Source organism: Chiloscyllium punctatum, chromosome 11, assembly GCF_047496795.1.
Source record: "Chiloscyllium punctatum isolate Juve2018m chromosome 11, sChiPun1.3, whole genome shotgun sequence".
In the NCBI taxonomy this organism is placed as follows: domain Eukaryota; kingdom Metazoa; phylum Chordata; class Chondrichthyes; order Orectolobiformes; family Hemiscylliidae; genus Chiloscyllium; species Chiloscyllium punctatum.
In genome coordinates this window covers 96320480-96346519 of record NC_092749.1, presented here as the reverse complement: position 1 = coordinate 96346519, position 26040 = coordinate 96320480, and the positions used below count along the sequence as shown (strand labels likewise).

The window sequence follows — 26040 nt, the reverse complement described above, 5'->3', positions numbered from 1 at the left end:
GACTAATATACTGGCAGGGAAATTTGCTAGAACTGCTTGGGAGGATTTAACCTAGTAAGGCGGGGGGGGGGGGGGGGGGGGGGGGGGGGGGGGGAGGCGGTGGGACCCAGTGAGACAGTGAGGAAAGAGATCGATCCGAGACAGGTACAGCTGAGAACAGACGTGAGTCAAACAGTCAGGGCAGGCAGGGACAAGGTAGGACTAACAAATTAAACTGCATTTATTTCAATGCAAGGGGCCTAACAGGGAAGGCAGATGAACTCAGGGCATGGATAGGAACATGGGACTGGGATATCATAGCAATTATGGAAACATGACTCAGGGATGGACAGGACTGGCAGCTGAATGTTCTAGGATACAAATGCTACAGGAAGGATAGAAAGGGAGGCAAAAGAGGAGGGGGAGTGGCATTTTTGATAAGGGATAGCATTACAGCTATACTAAGGGAGGATATTCCGGGAAATACATAGAGGGAAGTTATTTGAGTGGAACTGAGAAATAAGAAAGGGATGATTACCTTAATGGGATTGTATGATAGACCACCCAATAGTCAGAGGGAAATTGAGAAACAAACTTGTAAGGAGATTTCAGCTATCTGTAAGAATAATATGGTGGTTATGGTAGGGGATTTTAATTTTCCAAACATCGACTGGGACTGCCATAGTGTGAAAGGTTTAGATGGAGAGGAATTTCTTAAGTGTGTACAAGACAATTTTCTGATTCAGTATGTGGATGTACCTATTAGAGAAGGTGCAAAACTTGACCTACTCTTGGGAAATAAGGCAGGGCAGGTGACTAAGGTGTCAGTGGGGGAGCACTTTGGGGCCAGCAACCATAATTCTATTGGTCTTAAAATAGTAATGGAAAAGGATAGACCAGATCTAAAAGTTGAAGTTCTAAATTGGAGGAAGGCCAATTTTGACAGTATTAGGCAAGAACTTTCGAAAACTGATTGGAGCCAGATGTTCGCAGGTAAAGGGATGGCTGGAAAATGGGAAGCCTTCAGAAATGAGATAACAAGAATCCAGAGAAAGTATATTTCTGCCAGGGTGAAAGGGAAGATTGGTAGGTATAGGGAATGCTGGATGACTAAAGAAATTGAAGGTTTGGTTAAGAAAAAGAAGGAAGCACATGTCAGGTACAGACAGGATAGATTGAGTGAATCCTTAGAGTATAAAGAAAGTAGGAGTATACTTAAGAGGGAAATCAGGAGGGCAAAACGGGGACACGAGATAGCTTTGGCAAATAGAATTAAGGAGAATCCAAAGGGTTTTTACAAATATATTAAGGACAAAAGGGTAACTAGGGAGAGAATAGGGCCCCTCAAAGATCAGCAAGGCGGCCTTTGTATGGAGCAACAGAAAATGGGGGAGATACTAAATGAATATTTTGCATCAGTATTTATTGTGGAAAAGGATATGGAAGATATAGACTGTAGGGAAATAGATGGTGACATCTTGCAAAATGTCCAGATTACAGAGGAGGAAGTGCTGGATGTCTTGAAACGGTTAAAGTTGGATAAATCCCCAGGACCTGATCAGGCGTATCCCAGAACTCTGTGGGAAGCTAGAGACGTGATTGCTGGGCCTCTTGCTGAGATATTTGTATCATCAATAATCATAGGTGAAGTGCCAGAAAACTGGAGGTTGGCAAACGTGGTGCCACTGTTTAAGGGTGGTAAGGACAAGCCAGGGAACTATAGACCAGTGAGCCTGACCTTGGTGGTGGGCAAGTTGTTGGAGGGAATCCTGAGGGACAGGACGTACATGCATTTGGAAAGGCAAGGACTGATTCGGGATAGTCAACATGGCTTTGTGCGTGGGAAATCATGTCTCACAAACTTGACTGAGTTTTTTGATGAAGTAACAAAGATTGATGAGGGCAGAGCAGTAGATGTGATCTATATGGACTTCAGTAAGGCGTTCGACAAGGTTCCCCATGGGAGACTGATTAGCAAGGTTAGATCTCATGGAATACAGGGAAAACTAGCCATTTGGATACTGAACTGGCTCAAAGTTAGAAGACAGAGGGTGGTGGTGGAGGGTTGTTTTTCAGACTGGAGGTCTGTGACCAGTGGAGTGCCACAAGGATCGGTGCTGGGCCCTCTACTTTTTGTCATTTACATAAATGATTTGGATGCGAGCATAAGTGGTACAGTTAGTAAGTTTGCAGATGACACCAAAAGAGGTGTAGTGGACAGCGAAGAGGGTTACCTCAGATTACAACAGGATCTTGACCAGATGGGCCAATGGGCTGAGAAGTGGCAGATAGAATTTAATTCAGCTAAATGCAAGGTGCTGCATTTTGGGAAAGCAAATCTTAGCAGGACTCATATACTTAATGGTAAGGTCCTAGGGAGTGTTGCTGAACAAAGTGACCTTGGAGTGCAGGTTCATAGCTCCTTGAAAGTGGAGTCGCAGGTAGATAGGATAGTGAAGGCAGCATTTGTTTTGCTTTCCTTTATTGGTCAGAGTATTGAGTACAGGAATTGGGAGGTCATGTTGCGGCTGTACAGGACATTGGTTAGGCCACTGTTGGAATATTGCGTGCAATTCTGGTCTCCTTCCTATCGGAAAGATGTTGTGAAACTTGAAAGGGTTCAGAAAAGATTTACAAGGATGTTGCCAGGGTTGGAGAATCTGAGCTACAGGGAGAGGCTGAACAGGCTGGGGATGATTCCCTGGAGCGTCGGAGGCTGAGGGGTGACCTTATAGAGTTTACAAAATCATGAGGGGCATGGCTAGGATAAATAGGCAAAGTCTTTTCCCTGAGGTCGGGGAGTCCAGAACTAGAGGGCATAGGTTTAGGGTGAGAGGGGAAAGATATAAAAGAGACCTAAGGGGCAACTTTTTCACACAGAGGATGGTACGTGTATGGAATGAACTGCCAGAGGATGTGGTGGAGGCTGGTACAATTGCAACATTTAAGAGGCATTTGGATGGGTATATGAATAGGAAGGTTTTGCAGGGATATGGGCCAGGTGCTGGCAGGTGGGACTAGACTGGATTGGGATATCTGGTCAACATGGACGGGTTGGACCAAAGGGTCTGTTTCCATGCTGTACATCTCTATGACTCTTTGCTCTTGATTTTTCCTTACTCTTTTCATTTCTTGTTTACAAGCAAAAAAGAAACATTTCACTACTGAGACGAAGACATTGAATAGTGCTAAAAGCCAATTGAGTACTTTTGATTTGTCAGATGTGGTACACATGGTAGCACACAACTTTAACTCAAATTTTCAAGTACAGCAATGAAATAAAAGTCTAATTAATGTTTTCGTGTTGTCAGCCAGAATACAAGCAAGACTGTTCTGTCCTTTCTTGAATAGTTTCAAGGGATATTTTGTATCTACCTGAGGAACTAGAGTTTTAGCAACTCAGCCAAAGGACAGCACCTTCATAGTGCAGAGGTCTCTCAGAACTGCATGTTATGAACTGTCATCCCAGATCATTTGCTCAATTATCTGGAGTGGGGCTTAAATCCATGAGCTTCTTTTCACTCAAATGAAAGTAATGCCACTCACCCAAGGCTAATACCAAAGATCTTCCATTGAACCAATCAATGTCTTTTTTCTAGAAAAGTATAATGAGTTTCCCAAACAGACTAAAATATCTCTCGAAAGGAAAAAAGTCTTTCCATTTTTATACTAAAAATACCATAACGTCCGCTTCTCAAATTATCTACATGTTTTTGACATCTGCTAGCATCCTCCTATCACCTAGCATTTTTTTTTAAATTTCTTCCTCCTCACTTTGCATCTATAGCTGATTTGGCCTAGCAAACAGCCGATTCTACTCTTTTACCCTCACCCACCCAAGAATCTTAGCTAATCTCCTTGCAAGGAAATTAGATAGTTATACCCCAATGTGGAGAATTGGGTCAATTTGATTCAGACCAGCTGCTGTCCCATGCACGAGCAACTATATCACCACCGGTGGAAGTCATATTCCACCAAACTATTTAATTACTTATTCATTAAAAATTTGATGACCTGGCTCCAAATTTTCAGTCTTCTCTCCATATTGTACCAGCCATAAACTTCTTTTAAAATCCACCAGTCTGGATGGCCAATCTTAATAAATGAACTAAGACAACACAATTAACATAATTCAATATCAATTAACAATTAGTGAATTTATCCAAAAAAACTCAATTCACCAAACACACTTTACTCCATACAAATGCCACCATTTAGAATTCAAGAACAGCAAACTCCTTATATTGGAAAAAATGATTACCATTGTTAAATGTCAAAAATTTGATAGGAAGCTAAATTAATGCCTCTCAACCATTATCTGACCATGAATAAATCATCTTCACTAGAAGTTTGTTCGAACCCAAGACAGAAAGATGACTTTTCTAATTTTTGAAGACTTGTAAATGGTGTCCTTGCATCCTCTGATCCTGTGTGCTCTCTAAGTTAAACAGCATCGTCTTTTTTTAAGTCAGCATTCTTTTCTGCAATGAAGATTAATCACTATCTTAATTTTGTTTCCCAGCCTCATTCCTGGCTATTCCCATCAATGGATCCAAATCAATTTTGAAATTGCACATCAAATTCCAGATGTGTTCACTGATTAGCATTACACTTGAAGCTCTTCTGATACGTAATCTAATGTCCTTCAAATGTAGCGTAATATTCATTATGCCTGGTAACTACTTCATGTTTACTAGGTCAGAGATCACTGCCAAATCTTCTCTACAAGTTTATACCAACAAAATGTAGTGTCGTGTCATTGTTCCTTGATATTTTAATGGTTTTGTTGCTTCAAATAATCTTTCTAAGTTACAAATGCTTCTTAAGTATTTCATATTAGTGGAACATTTAATTTGATTTCCTTGATTTTAGCATTTTCATTTTTAGGGGTTTATCAAAAAGCAGGAATAGCTAAATCACACAAGTTTCACCTCTTGAGAATAAGTTGGGGGTGTGAGAGCACTTTTGACGGGGACTGGTGTTCATCATAAACACACCAGTCCACCTTAAAAAGCACCTTTTTCATTCACAATGCAAAAAAAAAACGATACATTTATGCAATGAAAATCCATCTCCCATATCTCAAGTTCTTAGTCCAAGACACTGAACAACAATTCATGCCCTACTGGTCCATTCCTAAATGGAAGTAGCTTTGCATCACCAGTAAATTCAACATCAGTAGACAGAAAAGATCCCAGAACAAATATCGGTGAAATTCCAATAACAAGTTCTTCTTCATAGATCAGTTTGTATTTATTATATATTTTACAAAAAAAACCCAATGTCATTCATTATTTCACTATGGATTGGATAAAAAATTTGCATAACATATAGAACACAGTGTATGAGGTAAAATAAAAAAAATTGCACCCAAGAATATACAATGTTTTCTATAATGATGTGCTATCATTTTAAAACCAACACTTGTAACAAATTTATAAAGCAACGTCTCCTCCAACTGTGGAATTTTGTTTAAGAAACATGCTTGGAGACCCAAGGCTGAATTGACGTGTAATATGCATGTCAAATGCATACATAGATAATGTATTTAAATGGAAAGCTTGGAATGAATAAATGTTTGATCATAGAGTGGTTGAACTCCATTGCATATTTTAAGGTAAAAATAAAGAACTTGTTAAAAATTCAGGGGTTTAGAGTAATAGAGTGGTTCGGTTCAAAAAAAAACTAGTACAGACATGATAGATCATCTTTTTCCTTCCACATTGTAAAGTGCTATGGTTCTACTGTTCCAAGGAGTGTTAATACTGTGTAGCACATTAGACCAAGCAACCAGTATAAAATAAAGGATTTTGTGTTAAAACATGCAGCACAGTGAATTATTCAGGTGTTATTCACTGACTTGAAAAAGAAAGAATGATTAGCTGCTTTCTTGAACCACTGTAGTTCATGTGATGTACGAACATCTACTGTGCTCTTGGGAAGGAATTCCAGGACAATGAAGGAGCTGTGCTATCTTTCCAAGTCAGGATGATGAGAGAGACTTGGAAGGGATCTAGGAGGTAGTAATGTTCCCATGTATCTGTTACCCTTGCTCCCCTTGGTTTTAGAAGCTGTGTGTTTGGAAGGTGCTGCCAAAGGAGGCTTGGTGAGTGTTACGGTGCATCTTGCTGCCACTGCGCATCAGTGGTGGAAGGAGTAAAATGTTGAAGGTGTTAAGATGCCAATCAAGCTGGCTGCTGTGTCTTGGGGCAAACCTATGTTGTTGGAACTGCACCCATCTAACTAAGTGGAAAGTATTCCATCAAAATCTTGACTTGTGTTTTTTTTTAAAAAGATGCTGGACAGACTTTGAAGAGTCAGCTAGCGATTATGCACTGCACAATTTCTAGGTTCTGACCAGCACTTGTTGCTATCGTGTATACTTATAATATGGCTGGTTACGTTCAGTTTCTGTAAATGGTAACTACCAGGATATTGCTGGTTCAGCAATGGTATGACACTGAATATCAGGGAGAGAGATGTTTGGATTCTTTTTTATTGGAAATTGTCAAAGTAAAAAATTGCTACTCAATAGAGGAGCCTTTAATTGTACAACACACATGGGATTAGAGGTGGTATCTGGGTCATGGCAAAAATGGAGAAAACCAATTCATCCAAGTAATGAGGGAGGGGGCTGTACTGCATGGGATCATGGGAGCTAGAAGTATCAAACTGCATTGAATTCTATTTCATCCAAGGTGGCTAGTCCTAGAAATAAAAGAGTACAGTGGAGATGTCATATGGGGGCAGAGATGGCTGGGGGAAAGAGCAGAACCACGGATACAGATAACTGATAAAGACAAAATTTCCCTAAGGAGTAGAAAGCAAGACTGAAATATTGTCATTATATTCTATGGGGAGAACCAAGATGACTTGACCAATTTCAAGGTGAAAATCTGAGCTCAGGATTAAAATACTTTCAACATCCCAAGTCACCTGCACTCAGAACGAGCTTAAGATAAAAATCAAACACAACTTCTCCAAACGTCTCTCCCTCCCATCCATAGCACCTTCCACTCCATTTTTGTATGTCTTTCATTTGCCCGATTTTGAATGCAAATTCCTTTCTCTTCCAACAACCTCAAATGTTATTCATATCCATCCTCCTCTTCGGTCTCTCCTATCACTTCATGAGTTTCTATCTCTCCCACTTACACTCTTAACACCGCTCTTCCTACATCTCCCACTATTACCCCCTAGTTCCAATTATTGGATTAATCAGGAAGGAAAGATGATCAGATACAATTAGAGTGATGCTATAAAATGGAAGGTTTCAAATTCTAGGACAGGTGACAAACTGGGAACAGGGTTACAGATTGTCTCAAATTGGGAGAGGACGATAGGTCACCAATCCTTAAAAGCTGTCGTGACCCAGCTAGGATTTAACAACAATTCAACTTTTTTTTTTAAAAACAAAATATGTCTTGAATAAATATGAAAACAAACAGCAGAATTAGAGGCATGTCTCTAATGAGAATATTGACATCACTAAGATCCAGAATCACGGATGATGTCAGATAATGGCCAAGAACTACAGCCAAGTGGAAGAGCTGTTTATTGATACTGAATGACACAGCAACTATAGAAAAGGTCTTCAGCAAAGAATGCAAAACCTTATCGACAGAAGTCTGATTACAACACAGAGCAGTATTAACACAAACACCATTCACCTTCTGTATTCTTTAAACTCTTATCCAATTCTGCTTTAAATTATTTTATAATCGCAGATGTAATATCTTCTGATTAAATAGTTCATGTCAAGTCAGTAAAAATATGCCTAATTTGCCCTTTATACTTTTAATAATTACACCAACCAGTGGAAGCAATCTTTCAACTGCTCACGCTCGCCACAACTTCTGTAAATTTTGAAACTCATTACTCTCACCATCCCCAAACTTCTCTTCTACAAATAAAAGAGTCAATGGTTCAAACCTCACTTTGTAACTTAAATGTAACTTCCTGAGCACCAATGTAATAAATCTTCACGTTACACTTTCTATAATGGATGCTGCAACTGAACACCAGAAATGAATGAACTATCAAAACTACTGTGCCTTAACCAAAATCACTTGAAATCTTTTAACTCCTTTTATATTCAGGTTCCTAATTAAAAAGCTCAGGTTCCAGTTTGGTTTATACAACCATTTCTTCTTAACGCACATCTGTGCCTCTATTCCAATCCCCTGCAACTTAATATTCAATGGCAATCCAGGACATGATGTTATCCAGCAGATCGAATCAGCACATTGCACATGCCCCAGTTCTACATTTTGTACAAGATGGCCCCCTGTGGCTTAATGGCCACCACCCCCTTACCCAAAGTCTTTGGATTATCCCTTCATTTTAATGCGCGGAGAATTCATTAAGAAATTTATGTTGATTGCTTGTCATGCATATAACATAGTAGCCAGGTTTCCCCTTTCTTTCCTCAAATTTTTATAATTTCCATTCTTCAGTATTCTTCCACTGCATATGTCTCAATTATAACTTTTACTCTAATCTACTGATCCATTGACATCCTGTTTTCTCCAGTCAAAATTTACTGTAGTCTGCACCACAGCATCTTAGACAAATATTACCCATGACTGGCTTACAGTTTGGAAAAGTAAATAGATCAAGCGATCTGTACTCAGTCCTTTCCTATCCTACTAAAATTAGCTCATTTCTAGTCCAACCCGTTTATCATGAACGCTTTTTTAGCTTTATTAGTTCCAACACCAATCAGGTTATGGCATTGCTTCTCAAGTGTTTTTCTCTTAAAATCATGACTCACTACTGCTTTGTAACACAAAAATCAAGCTTAACATACTGCACCTCCACTCCATTCCAGTGATTAAGTGATCTATAATTCACTACAGATTAGGTAACGATCCTGGTTTAACTCAACTCAGACTCTGAGAACAAAGACTGTCTGCTGCAGATCTGAAAACCACAAAGAAATGAGTGATAAGCACAAGGTGTTCGTTGGTATCTGTCAGCGCAAAGAAAACAGATGCTAAGGGCGGTTACAGAAAATTATGGGGCAGGAGGTGGCGGGGGAGGAGGAAGAGGAGATATGGTTAGGACAGTAACATTATCCAGAACATGAGACAGAAAACACAAACATATTTCCCAGTACAATTTCTAAAGCAAGCAGTTGGAATTAAGGCTATACTGAGTTTGGAACTTGGTGACCCTCAGAACTGGAATTGAGCCCAGGTTCCTGACACTATGAGGCAGCAGGGTTAACCACTGTGCCACCATGCTGCCCCATTTTACAGTAGTGTTTTGAGAAGATTTGTAGCTCAGGTTGAGGTTCTGTAAAGTAAGTTTGCTTGCTGAGCTGGAAGGTTCATTTTCAGACGTTTCATCATACTCAGTAACATCATCAGTGAGCCTCCAGTGCAGCACAGGTGTTAGTGACCCTCTTTCTATTTGTGTTTAGATTTCCTTGGATAACCAAAGGAAACCTAAATACAAATAGAGAACGGGTCACTAACACCTGTGCTTCACTGGAGGCTCACTGATGTTACCTAGTATGATGATGAAACTTCTGAAAATGAACCTTCCAGCTCAGCGAGCAAATTTACATCCATTTTACAGTACGTCCAAAGATGTGCAGATTAGGTGGATTGGTCATGCTAAATTATCCTGTAGTGTCTATGGATATGCAGGTTGAATGGGAAGTGCAGGGGATAGGGTGCAGTTGGAGAGGTGGTGTCATGGTCCGGGTGGGATGCTCTGAAGGTTGGTGCAGAGTCGATGGGTCTTTTCACCTCCATCTGCAGTGTAGGGATAGTACAAACTGGTTAATTGTCTGAAGGCAGATGACTGCCCACGATCTAGTGTATTTGAAATCATTAAGATTTAATGTTTTTTCAAAATAAGGCACCTGTAGAAACTTAAATTTGGAAAACAGACCCCAGAAGTAGTAAAATGGATTGACAAATACTGAAGAAATGTAAGACATTAATGTCATTATACAAAAAGCAAGATAAAATGAAACTCACAGCTACACATAGAGAAATGGATTACTAAGGTTGAATGTAACCCATAGAAAAATCAAAGTTTATAAAGTGATGCAAGGAAACTTGAGAACAGGATGAAATGGGAGAATCACAATTGATACTATATTCAAAATAGGAAACAGGAAGTTTGAAAAGAAAATGAAGCCATTGAAAAATAAGTTGGACCTAACCACTCCAACTCCTTAGATTATGGCAAGATATATTTAATGGACTCTTCATATCAGGTTCCACAAAAGCTATAAATGCTGCTATAAATGAACAGATAAAGAGCACATGTTCTCTAGCAGTATTCAGCTTAAATAAGCTGTAATTAGCCAAGCCTTTCAAGCTTACTGGTATTCTTTGAGATGCAATCCAATAGGAATATTGGCTATTAGGTTAAATTGGACATGGAGCAGAGGTGCCATCGCAATGACAGCTAGAAGAAAAACTATGTCAAGTTTGAGACTGTTTGGTCTGGGAAGAATTTCAGATTTATTTATGTAAATATGTCTTTAGATTTAATTCCACCTAGCAAGGGTTAACTCACATCTGGTTCATTGAGTGGATTCATTAATTGGACGGACCAAAGTAGCTAATAGATCTGTACTTCCCATATGATGATCAGTTTAAGATAATGATGTTTATTATCATACTGGACAAGTGAATTGGATGTAGTATCGAAATGGCTTCCATTTGTGGGTTGTACGATTCGATTTAGTCAGACGGTCACAAACAAAGGGATGGTAGTTCAGATTGATGACCAGTGAACCAAGCCCCAGAGTATTGGGAGAGCAAAAATTGAGTTTTCTGATTTATCACTTCCTTCCTTGAAGCAAAAACTGCTTCAAATTCAAAACCATGTGCAAACAGTCAGTAAGGCAGTTAGCTTTTCAGAAGGTAATGTCAGCCAGTTCAGAAAATGCTAATTTGCAGTTAAGCTGGGCCTGCATAAAGTGCTAATTTATCAAAAAAATTATTTTTGGAAGTTACAAGAAGAGTTAGAAAAGTGATAGAATTTTAATGAAAACTTCAATTTCAAATGAAATCTGTCATATATTTTGATTAGAAGACATTAGTTTAGTGTCCTCTAACTAAAATGTTAATAATCTGCTTTCCAGTAGACAGACAGCTTGTACATTGGAGTATAAGAGAAATCTCAGATCCTGACAGAAAATGATGGGTTTAAATGTCCTCCAGGTCATATCAACTAACCACATTAGGAAGTACAAGTACACCCGATTACAGGGGACGCAGGATCCATTTAACAAAGACAACCAATAATAATGGATCCAAAATAAGCGTCTAAAGCAGATATGAAACTCGTAATGAACTGTCAGAGAGGAAGTAAATAGTGAATTTGCAAATGGATCTATGCATGGACCCTTGTTCACCCCATTAGCAAGAGAAATGGCTAAGTCTGCTGACGATATATAAACATGTAGGCAAGGGAATGGAGAAAGATCTTCAGTGGCACTTGGATAAATTTCACTCGTGGGCCAGGATGTAGTAAATGGATTAAAATGTTGAACATGAAAGCATGCTATTTAATCACTGCGGGCAAAGAATTAAGATAGACGTCTTGATAGACGTCAGCCTATTTTAATTCAAACATTGAAAATCTGTGCATTCAGCACACTGTGTCACATGCAGACATCACATTTTGTTATAGATGCAAATGCTAGGTGCTTAATGTGCAGTTTGAAATTGATGAGTGTATTGAAATATGTAAAGTTCTAATCTGATAGCAATTGCTGGAATCTAAAAGAGGACATATCCATTTTAGCAAATACAAATGTGTGTTACATGGCCTAAGTTAACATATCTGGCCTTATAAAATTGCATAAGATCCATCTGAACCCTACACATCCCCAATGCTGGTCTTTTTTACATACTTCAATTCCCTTCATTTCAGACAGCTGTACATTCAGCTTTCAAAGATTTAAGCTCTGAAAATTGCCTTCCCCAAATCTCAGTGTCCTCCCACCATTCAAGATGGTCTTTAAAAGATACTTCGGACCAAGCTTTTGATAATCTCCCTTCATAGCTCCTTGCCCAGTGATTTAGTATCATGTTTTTGTTTTACAATGCTTTAAAGGGCATTAAATGTAATTGCTAATAGAGTGCACACTGAAATCCTGGTTGCACAATATGTGCACCACCAAGGGCACTGCCAAAGTTGTCAGTTTTTGACGAAAACGGGAACCAAGACCCCAAATACTCTCTCTAGCAGAGTTAAAATATGCTATGCATGATTAAGTTCAGAGCAATTCACTTTGAGCCCCTCCAAGATTATATACCAACATTATCACCAATAATAATACCCAAAAAAAAACAAATGGCGTGCATGATCAAATGCTGTTTGTGCAGCTATACAGTTGCCCCCCCATTTCCCTATATCACGACAATAACTATATCAATAAACTTTCAGGATATCCCAAGGCCATGAAACGCTCAACATAAATGTAAGTTATTTCCTTGTGTCCAATCATGGTGGTCACAGGCAACACAAAACAGTATTGTCTCATAGGTAAAAACAATGACTGCAGATGCTGAAAACCAAATACTGGATTAGTGGTGCTGGAAGAGCACAGCAGTTCAGGCAGCATCCAACGAGCAGCGAAATTGACGTTTCGGGCAAAAGCCCTTCATCAGAAGGGCTTTTGCCCGAAACGTCGATTTCGCTGCTCGTTGGATGCTGCCTGAACTGCTGTGCTCTTCCAGCACCACTAATCCAGTATTATCTCATATGCTTTAGTCCTCCATCCCAGGATTTATTACCACTTTAAATTCTCTTCCTCCTATTATTCTTCAACCCCTACTTATCTAATTCAAGATGCGTCACTTTCTGCATAACAATTACAGACAAGAAAAGCCATTGACCCATTGTAATTCATCCATCCAGAAATACCCACTGGATCAGAAGCTAATTACAGAACTCTTCGCTTCCAACTTAAATAAGGTTTCATTTTCTTCCTTCACATTAACATCTGTTCACTGTGCTCTGTTCAATCCATTTTCCTTAATAACTTGATTTCACTCCTAAAAAGTACAGTAGTTATTTGATTAGCTGGACAGCCACTAATTAGTCACTACAAGAGCAAGGAGAGGTTAAGAAAAATTTATTTCTGCAATAAATTAAGAGCACAAAATGGTTTCCAGAGTGTGGCTGAGAGAGAGGCCTGAGCATATTTTCTGTGAATATTTAAAGCAGGAAAAAAAAGTGTGTTTTGGGACAGGCCAAGACTGAGATTAGATTTGGACTGATTTGGAGGAGCTGGGGTTGGACTGGGGCGGACAAAGTTAAAAATCACAACACCAGGTTATAGTCCAACAGGTTTATATGGAAGCACTAGCTTTTGAAGCGCTACTTCTTCATCAAGTAGCTGTGAAGCAGGACCATACGCCACAGAATACATTGCCACAGATTACAGTGTCTGCAGCTGAAAAGATATATTGAACAAACCTAGGTTAAGTCTTTCACCTTTCAGAATAGGTTTGCTGGTTTTGGTTCTTTAACATGTAAATCCCCAAACTACTTTTAAGTCACATTCTTAAGATAACTTAAGGTTTTATAACAAAAGGTGACATCGCAGCTCAGACAATGCATTAAAGGTGTGAGGTCAGAGTCTGTCTATACCCCAATCTTGAGTCAGACTGGCTCTATTTCCAAAATGAAATTTACAAAGTATTACATGGATTGACTGCCTGCAGCTTGGAGTGAGTGTGATGGGTTATAGGGGCGACATGGTGGCACAGTGGTTAGCACTGTTGCCTCACAGCGCCAGAGACCCTGGTTCAATTCCTGCCTCAGGCAACTGTCTGTGTGGAGTTTGCACATTCTCCCCATGTCTACATGAGTTTCCTCTGGGTGCTCCGGTTTCCTCCCACAGTCCAAAAGATGTGCAGGTTAGGTGCTAAATTGCCCATAGTGTTAGGTGTAGGGGTAAATATAGGGGAATGGGTCTGGGTGGGTTGCTCTTCAGAAGGTCGGTGTGGACTTGTTAGTTTCCACAGTAAGTAATCTAATCTAATCTTGAGAGACCCTGTGAGAGGGTGCGTGCATGGGTGAGTGTAGGGGTGTATGTGAATGCATTAAGAACCCTGCACACACATGTACACTCACTGTCTCTCTCCTGTACGCGCAAACGCAAGTTTATGGGGTGAATTTGTATTTGCAGATACATTCTACTTTGCTCAAAAAAAAATGCAGAACCTGCAGGCAATGAGAGAACTTAGCTAAGTTCGATACCCATGAGGATGGCATCAACCAGGATCTTGCATTCATGTCACACTTCAGGTGACCCCATTGCACTCTATACACACACACACACACACACTTACTACTCTCTCACTCATGCAAACCCTCTCTTGCATGCACACATTGTAGCAGAAAGATGACACAAATACAAATGAATGAATGGCCTCCTTCAGTGGTGCAAACATCTATCCATCTAAAATTCTACTCACTTCCTTCAAAAGGATGGAGAATAATCTAGACACCCAGAGCAGGGGAGTTGAGGTTCCACTGTTTTATCTTCCAGCTGAAATCAGCCAACCTACCTTTCAGCTACTCTTCAAGACTTCAATTGCTAAGTAACATACAGCAGTGGCCTTAACACTTACCCATTCCAGTCTTTTCAACAATTACAACTTTACAGCACATGGCTGCCCAGAAATGTCACAACTGGAGGGACTTCCTACAATGACTCTCAATCATGAGGCATTTTTAAAGTATAAAACTCAAATGGTGCTTAACAGAATTTCAGCAAGAGAAACTGGAGGTGAAAAAGCCACAAATAACTGTTCTAACAATTTCAGTTGGCAGAGCTGCAGAAATGTGTTGTATGGTCTCGGTGATGAACAGGATTTGGCATTTGAATCTCAGTCCAAGGTTGAACAAAACAGGGTCTCCACAGTCCAGGTTTATAGATGAGAAGGTCAAAGTAGCAAGGAATAACAAGCTTTTATTTGCTGACATTCACAATGATGTCAAGTAGGCCATTTGATTGTAGAGGTTTGATTGCAAGTCCTAGGTAGCACATGGCACACTACCCATTCAAGGTGGTTTGATCCACTCCAACTACCTGTTCCATTGCAGGTTGACATCCTCAACAGACTGATGGGAAGTAGGTGCAACCCCTGTCCTCACAACATATAGGAGCTGCGACGGTGTTGTTGGTGATGGTGAGGGGGAAAATGAGGAGATGGAAGCAAAGGGAGAGCTTCAGAGGGAGAGAAAGAAACGAAGATAGATAGACCTGCAAGTACATCTCCCAGCAGCCATATCCAAATCATAAAATCATAAGAATGCACTCGCCTCTTACTTTTGGGATGTGAAACAAAGAGGGATGGGCAGGTAAAGGAGTATTAAAGTGGTGAGGAAAACACTAGTTATAATAGTAAAAGGAATGTTATAAAAACAAAACCACATGCTGGCCAACTGGTACAATGTGGAATTCTTTCATTTATATAGAGGTTATTATTTATCCAGCCACCACAGCCAAATCACCCAATATATCAAAGTCATTTCAAACATATCTGTACTTTTAGTATGTGAATATTATTTCAATTTACATAATTTTGCTTCACTCCGCCCCTCAGTTTCAAAATCCTAAAAGATGATGGTTTTAACACTTTATCCCAATATTAAACTTATTTTTCTTAATGTGATTCCAACACTGTTCTTAAAATAGAAAGATTTGAAGTTGGGAAAGCTTGGTAGATTGTCAGAAATAGAAAAAGAGGCTTATAATATTTAATGTCCACAGAGATTGCCAGCTTTCTAATCTGTGGCAAATAACTAACCAGGATGGTGCTGAATTAGCCAAGAAAGGAAATGAAATTAGTTTAAATAACATGTTTAAAAGAATCCAGCATGTTAATGATTGCCTTCCAATAAGCTGTGAAGTGTGCATGTTTTGCTTTCTCTTAAGACAGACCGGTCAAATGATGGCAGGGGAACACCACTCAAAATCCATGCTCACTCTGGAAAACCACCTCAAAAGATACCAAAGGCGCTCTCAATCTCTGAAATGATGTCCTGGCAAAGCCAGAGCCCTGGATCCCAAACCTATGGGGTCTCAAGCCAGTGAATCTGGGACCTGAGTGCACTCATGTCAGAGGCCCAGGGCCTTTAAAATTCAGTGCCCCAGCGCTCCAGACCACTGCACAAGTCGTTGCTTCCAGAATCCTAAACACTAAATGTGTGTAAGTGCTTCCAGTCCAATCAACAGTGAACTCACAGTTTGGTGAGAGTTAATAAAAACCAGAATCAGTGCACATGGGCCCTGAACCCAAATGCTGCTGAGCCCCCACCCATCCCTGGTACGCACGAAAAGGTCCATTGAGGGGCATCAAATCCCATTTCATCAAACAAAAATCAAAGCACGTATCTCTTCAGGAAATGGTGGAAAAGCAAGCCAAAAAAAGCTTGTTTCACATCATATGCTGCTCTCAACAGACCACTGACTAATTCAGTTAATTTTATGTATAGCATCTCCTTTAAGGATAAAATAACAACGGTGAAACTGTTTTGGCCACTTCACAAAGTGGCAGGATCAGATTTAAAATGAAGAGCATGAGAAACAAAAAGAAATTAAGAGTCAATTGGTCATGAAGGAGAAGAGAGAAAGTTCTGCATTGCACTGCATATGGAAAAATAAATCAAATTAAATTGAGCAAGGTTACATTATTTAGCAAACAAAATTAGTGGTGTGGAACCATTTTGGAGCTAAGCATTAGGAAAAGAAAAACAAAAGAAACAGAGTGTAATTTCAAGTAGATTTGAATGAATAATTTGCTTAAGGAGTAATTTTGAAGAATAAATTACTTTAAAAAATATATACAGATAATGGGTGCTCTTAGAAAAAACATCAGATAAAAATTAACTGATTTCTTTTTGTTGTTTGGAGTTGAATCATATGGATGTGGTTGGCTTCAGCTTTAAGTATTAAAAAGGATAAGATCTAAGATATGGATTTTTCAATTACAAAAGATATTCAGAAAAAAATTCTAACGGTCCGGGTATTGATCGCACATAGAACTATGATGCTCAGTGTCATCGCTAAACTTTGGTCAACACATTAGGACACCAGAACTGACAGTTCAGTAACGGCCAATTCATTTATGTAGTCCGTTTAATAGCAACTGGCATATGACTTTACTGTAGTGAAATGTCTCAGAATACTTGTACATCTCTATGACTCTATAACAGCATTGTCAAAAATTTGGTGTCAAAGTCAAAAAGGGAAAGCTGACTCAAAGCTTGGTCAAACCTGTGGGTTTTAAGAAGTGTCTTAAAAGGAAGAAAAAGGCAAAGAAATGGTGCAGTTTAAGGAAGAAATTAGAGAACAGGGCCAATCAACCAAAGGAACAGCTTCTACCAGAGAAGTAATTTTTTAAAAATCGGGATGCTCAAGAAGCAGATTCATAAGGATTAGATATCACTAAATGTTGTGAAGCTGAAGGAGATGAGAGAGAAATCAGGACAGGACCATGGAGGAACCTGAAGACATGGATAAAATATTTAAAATGGAAACTAATGAAAATCAAGAATACACTTGCTCACAGGTGAATGGGACTTGATGGGAGTTTGGATACAGGCAGCTTTGGATAATATCAAGACGATGAAGGACAGAAAACGAAACATCAAAAAGGCAATAATAAGGATATCAACTGAGGCCTGGTTGGACATTGTTTCAGAGCTGGAATTAGGTAATCTTGGCAATAGCTCACAGCTAATCTCAAGATTAAATATTTCATCATGGTTGTGAATAGTCTGCTTCTGCTGATAGGGAGTTGGGGGGAATCAATGGCTAGGGAACCAAGTTTGTGCAGGGACCAAATACAACAGCTCTGGTCATCTCAATATCTAACAGGAGAAAACTGCTTTTCAAACAATTTTGGATGTCAGATAATTTAGAAACAGTGGAGTTTGAGATCTTGGAGAAGATTTGTGAAGACAGTGGAGTGTTGAAACAAGTGGTGATAAGAGAGTTAGCATCATTAACATGTCATCTGGTGTTTTGATGTTAACGATGGGAACAGCAGGAAGTAAAACATCCTAAACCATTTCAGGATTACTGAACAAAATGGTCACGGAGGCATTCAAAAGAATGAAAGACAGGCATTCAAAAAGCATGGCCATATATGTAGATTTTAAGAAGAATTTCAAATTGGGAGAGAAAAGTGGAGAAGCAGATGGAAGCAGAAGGTTTTATGGACAGAGTTCCAAAATATCAGCTCTTGGCCACTGGGCAATAGTCAATGATAGCATAATGTAAATCAGAGATCCAGAATTGGAAGGGCACAAACCTCAAGTTTATAGCACTCAAGGCAGTTACAAGGATAGAAGGGACAAGCCCATGAATGGATTGGGGCACGCCCATGAATAGATTGGGGCACAGGATGATCATTTTCAAAATTCAAGTTAATCAAGAATAGAATTGATGAATGAATGAGGCTTGGTATAAATTAGAACATAGGTAGCAATAAAGAGGCTTCTTGATGACTATTCATCACCACAGACACACACATCCCTAGTTCCCATTTAACTACACAAGAAATTCACAAACTGATGCTTTCCTATTTTAATAATAGAACTGTGTGATGAATGACATTTTATGACAAGCAACCAGAATCAGCCAGCCAAACAAAATGAATTCAAGCTGCCCTAAGATTTCAATAATCCCAAAAATTTACTTTGAAAGAAAAACAATTCCTGAGTTCACTACAACATTCCACTAGCCAGCCCATGCTGTAAATGCAAATACATCAATAGTGTAATATTTGAGTTCTATTATGTGAAACTACACTATAGAAGATTGTGAATAAATACTGCAGTCACAGGTGCAATCTTTTGCCATTCTGTTTTTTTATATAAAAGATACGGCAAACAAAGCATGCTGCAATGCACACACAGTTGCAAAATATAACAAGGTACATTGCACATGATACACAGAGGGGGGCAGCTGTATAGAGTCAGTCATAGATAGATATGACCAACCAAAACTGAACTACCAAAGCTTGTATATGCACAATATGTAACTGACAAAAGACAGGCCACACAGCTTAAAGTCTGACAACTGGAATCCATAATAAATACAAGGGGTAAGTCGTAGACTAATTGCTACACAACAGATGAACACAGAAATGACAAACAGATACAATGACAAGCCAAATGGCAAGGCATTACCTCCATTGACTGACAAGCAAAAAAGGATTTCTGGCAAGGCATTACCTCCATTGACTGACAAGCAAAAAAGGATTTCTCCTGTATGTCTTCATTGCTGTAACAGGAGAAACGTAGCATGTCAATGGTCCATGCACCATTCAATGTCATCACTGTGCCAAAGAGGCAAGGGGACACAGAATGCGTTGCCAGCTCTTTCAGTGGATAAAACAAAGTACCAAGGGCACTACATGAAGCACCTGAAGCTCAGCAATGTTTCTCTGACAGCTGTTAAAGGATACAGTCGCAAAGATCCCGACTGAGTTCCAATTGCCAGGATTTTCTGCACTGGATCGAAAGCCATGGCTGAAGGCTGATATGGAAATCCATGACGAACCGTCTGACACCACAAGTAGGAGCAAAATAACCCAAATACAATCGGGAGAAAATGGAGATTAACAGACGACAGAGAAACACAATCCAGGATAGAACTGGAAATAAACAGGACTAAATTGAGAATTAAACAGGAGGGATTTGGGTTTTACCAGGCATGAATACAGAGAGTTCAGTTGGGGACTGGACAGCAATTTGGGGAGGGAATAAAGATGAGAGGTGTGGGAGCAGAGGTGGGGCATGGGTGCAAATAGAAATAATTTCAATAGGATCAGAGTGAAAAAATCCAAAGCTTGCACAAACTCAAAGACTGGATTCAGCAAGAAGGCTGGCACTAATTTGGGAGGGGGGAGGGGGGAGGAGCGAAGAGACATTGGGAATGGAGAGAAGGGGGCCAAGAGGGTGCAGACAGTGGAGCACTGGGGGGTGGAGGGGGCAGAGAGAGCAGGGCAGGGGGTGGAGCAAGTGGGATACTGGGGTCAGACAGGGTGTCGCCACCCTGTCTGACCCCAGGGCATTGGGGGCACGGGGATGGAGTGAGCGGGGCTCAGGCGGGGTGAAGCGAGTGCAACATCAGGGGATATGTTGTTGGTGGAGGGAGGGAGAGGGGTATGTTGGAGGCAGGCAAGAGGGGCCAGGGAGGGTGTGACTGGGGGCGGGCAGGGGAACCACAGGGGAGGTGTGGCGTCTGTTGGGGACGGGAGGGATGTTGCAGGATGGGGGGGGGGGGGAGGGGAGGAGGGTTTGAGAAGGGACAGGGGTGAAAGAAGCGACATCACGGGGGAATGAAGGGGAGAGAAGGGACGTGTCAGGTGGGGGGAGAGAAGTGGAGGGCCGTTATGGAAGCGGGGGGGGGAGAGAAGAGATGGGGGAGGAACGGTGGGGGGGAGAGAGAAGGGGGAGGAACGGTGGGGGGGGGGAAGAGAAGGGGGAGGAACGGTGGGGTGGAAACGGACAAAGTTTATGTTGGTGTGTGGGGGGGGTGAAGCATGGGGGCGTGTGGTTTATGTAGGTGTGTGCACAGGGGGTGACGTTTACGTGGGGATGGGGGGGGTGGTGGGGGGGCGGTGACGTTTACCTGGGTGCGTGTGGGGGGGGTGGTGATGTGTACGTGGGGGGGGGGGGCGAGGAGTGTGGTTGGGGTGTGCTTGGGGGAGATGTTTAGGTTGGGGTGGGGGCAGAGAGGTTTGTGTGGGTGAGAACTTGGGGGGGGGGTGTGGAGTGAGGTTTATGTGGATATGTATGTGGTGGGGTGACGTTTAGGTGGGTGTTGTTTAGGTGGGTGTTGGGGGGAGGTGATGTTTAGGTGGGTGTTAGAACATAGAACAATACAGCACAGAACAGGCCCTTCGGCCCACGATGTTGTGCCGCACTTCTATCCTAGATTAAGCACCCATCCATGTACCTATCCAAATGCCACTTAAAGGTCGCCAATGATTCTGACTCTACCACTCCCTCGGGGGGGGGGGGGGGGGGTGTTTAGGTGGGTGGGTGTAAGAGGGTGATGCTTAGGTGGGTGTTGGTTGGGGGGGGGGGGGGGGGGAAGAGTGGAGTGGATTAGTGGTGCTGGAAGAGCACAGCAGTTCAGGCAGCATCCAACGAGCAGCGAAATCGACGTTTTGGGCAAAAGCCCTTCATCAGGAGTGTGCGTGGTGGGTGTGTGTGGGGGGGTGATGTTTAGGTGGGTGTGGGTGTGTGTGTGTGTGGGGGCGTGTTGTTTAGGTGGGTGTGTGTGTGTGTGTGTGAGGGGGGGGGGTGATGTTTAGGTGGGTGTGTGTGTGTGTGAGCGGGGGGTGATGTTTAGGTGGGTGTGTGCGTTGGGGGGGTGATGTTTAGGTGTGTGTGTGTTGGGGGGGGTGATGTTTAGGTGTGTGTGTGTGTGTGTGTGTGTGTGTGTGTGTGTGTCTGTGTTGGGGGGGGGTGATGTTTAGGTGGGTGTGTGTGTGTGTGTTGGGGGGGTGATGTTTAGGTGTGTGTGTGTGTGTGTGTGTGTTGGTGGGGTGATGTTTAGGTGTGTGTGTGTGTTGGGGGGGTGATGTTTAGGTGTGTGTGTGTGTTGGGGGGGTGATGTTTAGGTGTGTGTGTGTGTTGGGGGGGGTGATGTTTAGGTGTGTGTGTGTGTGTGTTGGGGGGGTGATGTTTAGGTGTGTGTGTGTGTGTGTTGGGGGGGTGATGTTTAGGTGTGTGTGTGTGTGTTGGGGGGGTGATGTTTAGGTGTGTGTGTGTGTTGGGGGGGTGATGTTTAGGTGTGTGTGTGTGTGTGTGTTGGGGGGGTGATGTTTAGGTGTGTGTGTGTGTGTGTGTGTGTGTGTGTGTGTGTGTGTGTGTGTGTGTGTGTTGGGGGGGTGATGTTTAGGTGTGTGTGTGTGTGTTGGGGGGGTGATGTTTAGGTGTGTGTGTGTTGGGGGGGTGATGTTTAGGTGTGTGTGTGTGTGTTGGGGGGGTGATGTTTAGGTGTGTGTGTGTGTGTGTTGGGGGGTGATGTTTAGGTGTGTGTGTGTGTGTTGGGGGGGTGATGTTTAGGTGTGTGTGTGTTGGGGGGGTGATGTTTAGGTGTGTGTGTGGGGGGGTGATGTTTAGGTGTGTGTGTGTTGGGGGGGTGATGTTTAGGTGTGTGTGTGTTGGGGGGGGGTGATGTTTAGGGGTGTGTGTGTTGGGGGGGGGTGATGTTTAGGTGTGTGTGTGTGGGGGGGGCGATGTTTAGGGGTGTGTGTGGGGGAGGTGATGTTTAGGTGTGTGTGTGTTGGGGGGGTGATGTTTAGGTGTGTGTGTTGGGGGGGGGTGATGTTTAGGTGTGTGTGTGTGGGGGGGTGATGTTTAGGGGTGTGTGTGTGTGGGGGGTGATGTTTAGGGGTGTGTGTGTGTGGGGGGTGATGTTTAGGTGTGTGTGTGTGGGGGGGGTGATGTTTAGGTGTGTGTGTGTGGGGGGGGTGATGTTTAGGTGTGTGTGTGTTGGGGGGGTGATGTTTAGGTGTGTGTGTGTTGGGGGGGTGATGTTTAGGTGTGTGTGTGGGGGGGGTGATGTTTAGGTGTGTGTGTGTGGGGGGGTGATGTTTAGGTGTGTGTGTGTGTGTGTGTGTGTTGGGGGGGTGATGTTTAGGTGTGTGTGTGTGTGTTGGGGGGGTGATGTTTAGGTGTGTGTGTTGGGGGGTGATGTTTAGGTGTGTGTGTGTTGGGGGGGGTGATGTTTAGGTGTGTGTGTGTTGGGGGGGGTGATGTTTAGGTGTGTGTGTGTGTGTTGGGGGGGTGATGTTTAGGTGTGTGTGTGTGTGTTGGGGGGGTGATGTTTAGGTGTGTGTGTTGGGGGGGTGGTGTTTAGGTGTGTGTGTGTGTGTGTTGGGGGGGGGTGATGTTTAGGTGTGTGTGTTGTGGGGGTGATGTTTAGGTGTGTGTGTTGTGGGGGTGATGTTTAGGTGTGTGTGTTGTGGGGGGGGGGGTGATGTTTAGGTGTGTGTGTTGTGGGGGGGTGATGTTTAGGTGTGTGTGTGTTGGGGGGGTGATGTTTAGGTGTGTGTGTGGGGGGGGTGATGTTTAGGTGTGTGTGTGTGGGGGGGTGATGTTTAGGTGTGTGTGTGTGTGTGTTGGGGGGGTGATGTTTAGGTGTGTGTGTGTGTGTTGGGGGGTGATGTTTAGGTGTGTGTGTTGGGGGGTGATGTTTAGGTGTGTGTGTGTTGGGGGGGTGATGTTTAGGTGTGGGTGTGTTGGGGGGGTGATGTTTAGGTGTGTGTGTGTGTGTTGGGGGGGTGATGTTTAGGTGTGTGTGTGTGTTGGGGGGGTGATGTTTAGGTGTGTGTGTTGGGGGGGTGGTGTTTAGGTGTGTGTGTGTGTGTTGGGGGGGGTGATGTTTAGGTGTGTGTGTTGTGGGGGTGATGTTTAGGTGTGTGTGTTGTGGGGGTGATGTTTAGGTGTGTGTGTTGTGGGGGTGATGTTTAGGTGTGTGTGTTGGGGGGGTGATGTTTAGGTGTGGGTGTGTTGGGGGGGTGATGTTTAGGTGTGTGTGTGTGTGTTGGGGGGGTGATGTTTAGGTGTGTGTGTGTGTTGGGGGGGTGATGTTTAGGTGTGTGTGTTGGGGGGGTGGTGTTTAGGTGTGTGTGTGTGTGTTGGGGGGGGTGATGTTTAGGTGTGTGTGTTGTGGGGGTGATGTTTAGGTGTGTGTGTTGTGGGGGTGATGTTTAGGTGTGTGTGTTGTGGGGGGGGGGGTGATGTTTAGGTGTGTGTGTTGTGGGGGTGATGTTTAGGTGTGTGTGGGGGGGGTGATGTTTAGGTGTGTGTGTGTTGTGGGGGTGATGTTTAGGTGTGTGTGTGTGTGGGGGGGGTGATGTTTAGGTGTGTGTGTGTGTGGGGGGTGATGTTTAGGTGTGTGTGTTGGGGGGGTGATGTTTAGGTGTGTGTGGGGGGGGTGATGTTTAGGTGTGTGTGTGTGTGTGGGGGGTGATGTTTAGGTGTGTGTGTGTTGTGGGGGGGGGTGATGTTTAGGTGTGTGTGTTGGGGGGGGGGGGGGGGAGAAAGGGTGATGCTGCGAGTGTGTGTCTGGGCCAGCACCGGCGGGTGGCGGGGCAGGCACCCCCAGCGGGGTCACGGTCACACAAACCGCGCTGTCATGAGGGGCTGAGGGTGAGATGGTGCCCGCGAACATCATCATCACTCACTGGTAACGGTTGCGGCGGCTGAGGGCGGACCGCACGCGCCTCTCCCCCACACAAAAAAAACCTTCAAATGCTGAATCAGCCGGGGACCCGGGGGGGGGTCTGTGATTGGGTCCGGGAAGGTCGGCCTCCGCCGGTTACCCTGGCCGGGACGGTGAGCGAGGTAGGTGGGTCGGTCGGTGGGTGAAGGGCCGGTCCACCGGGGGGGGGGGGGGGGGGGGGGGGGGGGTCGCGGGCCGCACTCACTTTGCAGAGCTGGAAGTGTTCGGAGCACAGGGTCTCGACGATGTCGCTGTCGGGCGGCCGCTGGCAGGGCTGCGACGAGGAGGACGAGGCGGCGGCCGCTGCCGTCAGGCCGTCCAGCACCTTCCGGATGTTGAACTTCTTCATGGTGCCCTCGCTGTGTGCCTGCTCTCCCCCGCCTCTCACATGTCGGAGGGGGTTGGGGGGGGGGGGGAGGGGTCAGGTCGGGGTCGGGCCCCCCTCCCTCAGCGCCGTTTGCCCCCTCTCCCTCTGTCGGTGGGTGTGAGGGGCTGAGCTACACAGGCCTCGCAGCTGGCTCGTGCCACCGTTTCCCCCTCCCTCTCTCTCTCTCACACACCTCCTTCCTATCCTTTCCCCTCCCTCTCTCTCTCCCTGAATATCCCTCTCTTCACCGGGACACGGAAACGCAGCCACCGGTCTCCCCTCCCCCTACCACACAACCGTACTCCTCCTCCTCCTCCTCCTCCTCCCAACCGCAGCACCGCGCCTGCGCACACACCCGGATGTCAGCGAGCACCTGAGGCAGCAACAGGATTAACACCAGCACCAAGCCATTAACATGCACAGCACCACTGATACTCCCAGTCAGCATTAATGCTCCTCAGCAGCACTAATACTCACAGGAGGAACCATGGTGACTGCAGCAACCGACATGAATTATAGGGCGGTTGCGTGTTTTTTTTTCCCTCTCTGGGTAGATTTTTCTTTCTTGGAAGAAAATGCTGCACCAGCCTTAGGTGCAGCCACCAGCATTCATCGCAGCAGCAGCCCTGCCAGCATGAATGGGATAAGTTGGGCTGATAGTAATGCCAGCCGGAAGACGAGCAGCACCTACTTCAACACCCTTAAAGCGGCTCTCTCCAACCCCATCTCTGTTCATGTGCTTCTGGAGCCCTCACTTTGTCAGCTGGAGGGCTTTAGTATATTCCAACACTTTCAAATGTATAAATTACAATGAACTCATTATCAACATTATTGCTACCCCACCACCCATTCATGCTCACTGATCTGCATTGTCTGACTGGATTGGTAATACCCCGTGCGAAAATTGTCCCATTACCTCACTTCTTCCCTATACCTCCCTGATGAAGGGCTTATGCCTGAAATGGCAACACTCCTGCTCCGCGGATGCTACCTGACTTGCTGTGCTTTTCCAGCGCCATAATTTGTGACTATATTTCCTCCAGTCCTATAACCATTCCAAAAGCTCCCTATATCTCCTCCAGTCCTGTAACCATCCAAAAGCTCAACACTTTTCAGTTTTTGGCTCTTTACGTTCCTGATTTTAATAATTAATGGTCATGCCTTCAGTTGTCTAGGCTGTAAGCTCCGACATTCCCTCCTTAAATCTCTCTAGTGCTTTCTTCTCCCTTAGCGAGCTTCTTAAAATCAACTTCATATCTTTATATCTCTTCATGTGCTTTGGTGTGAAATTTTCTTTGATAATGCTACTGTCAGCTATGTTAAAGATGCAATATATATTCCAGTTGTTATTACATTAATATAGATTTAATGTGCAAATAGAACTGATAGAAATAACCAGTTTAAATCAGAATAACAGAACTAATAGAAATTGCTAAAAGAGTTAATAAGAGCTGCA

The 26040-nt window shown here is 43.3% G+C and overlaps 1 protein-coding gene across 6 annotated transcripts in view; it reads right to left on the bottom strand.

Annotated features, from left to right (window-relative positions):
- stxbp5a (syntaxin binding protein 5a (tomosyn)) overlaps window positions 1-24876 on the bottom strand; it is a 235196-nt gene extending 210320 nt beyond the window's left edge. For 2 of the 6 annotated variants that reach the window (XM_072581322.1, XM_072581325.1), the window contains exons 1-2: window positions 24423-24874; window positions 19440-19537 (exon numbers count right to left, since the gene is read on the bottom strand). In XM_072581322.1, the coding sequence (XP_072437423.1) occupies window positions 19440-19537; window positions 24423-24566 (242 nt within the window). In that variant the 5' untranslated portion in view covers window positions 24567-24874. Of the gene's footprint in view, window positions 1-19439; window positions 19538-24422 lie in introns of all 6 variants that reach the window. The other 4 variants (XM_072581320.1, XM_072581321.1, XM_072581324.1 and 1 more) reach the window with 4 other exon arrangements.
- Window positions 24877-26040: the final 1164 nt, after the last annotated feature.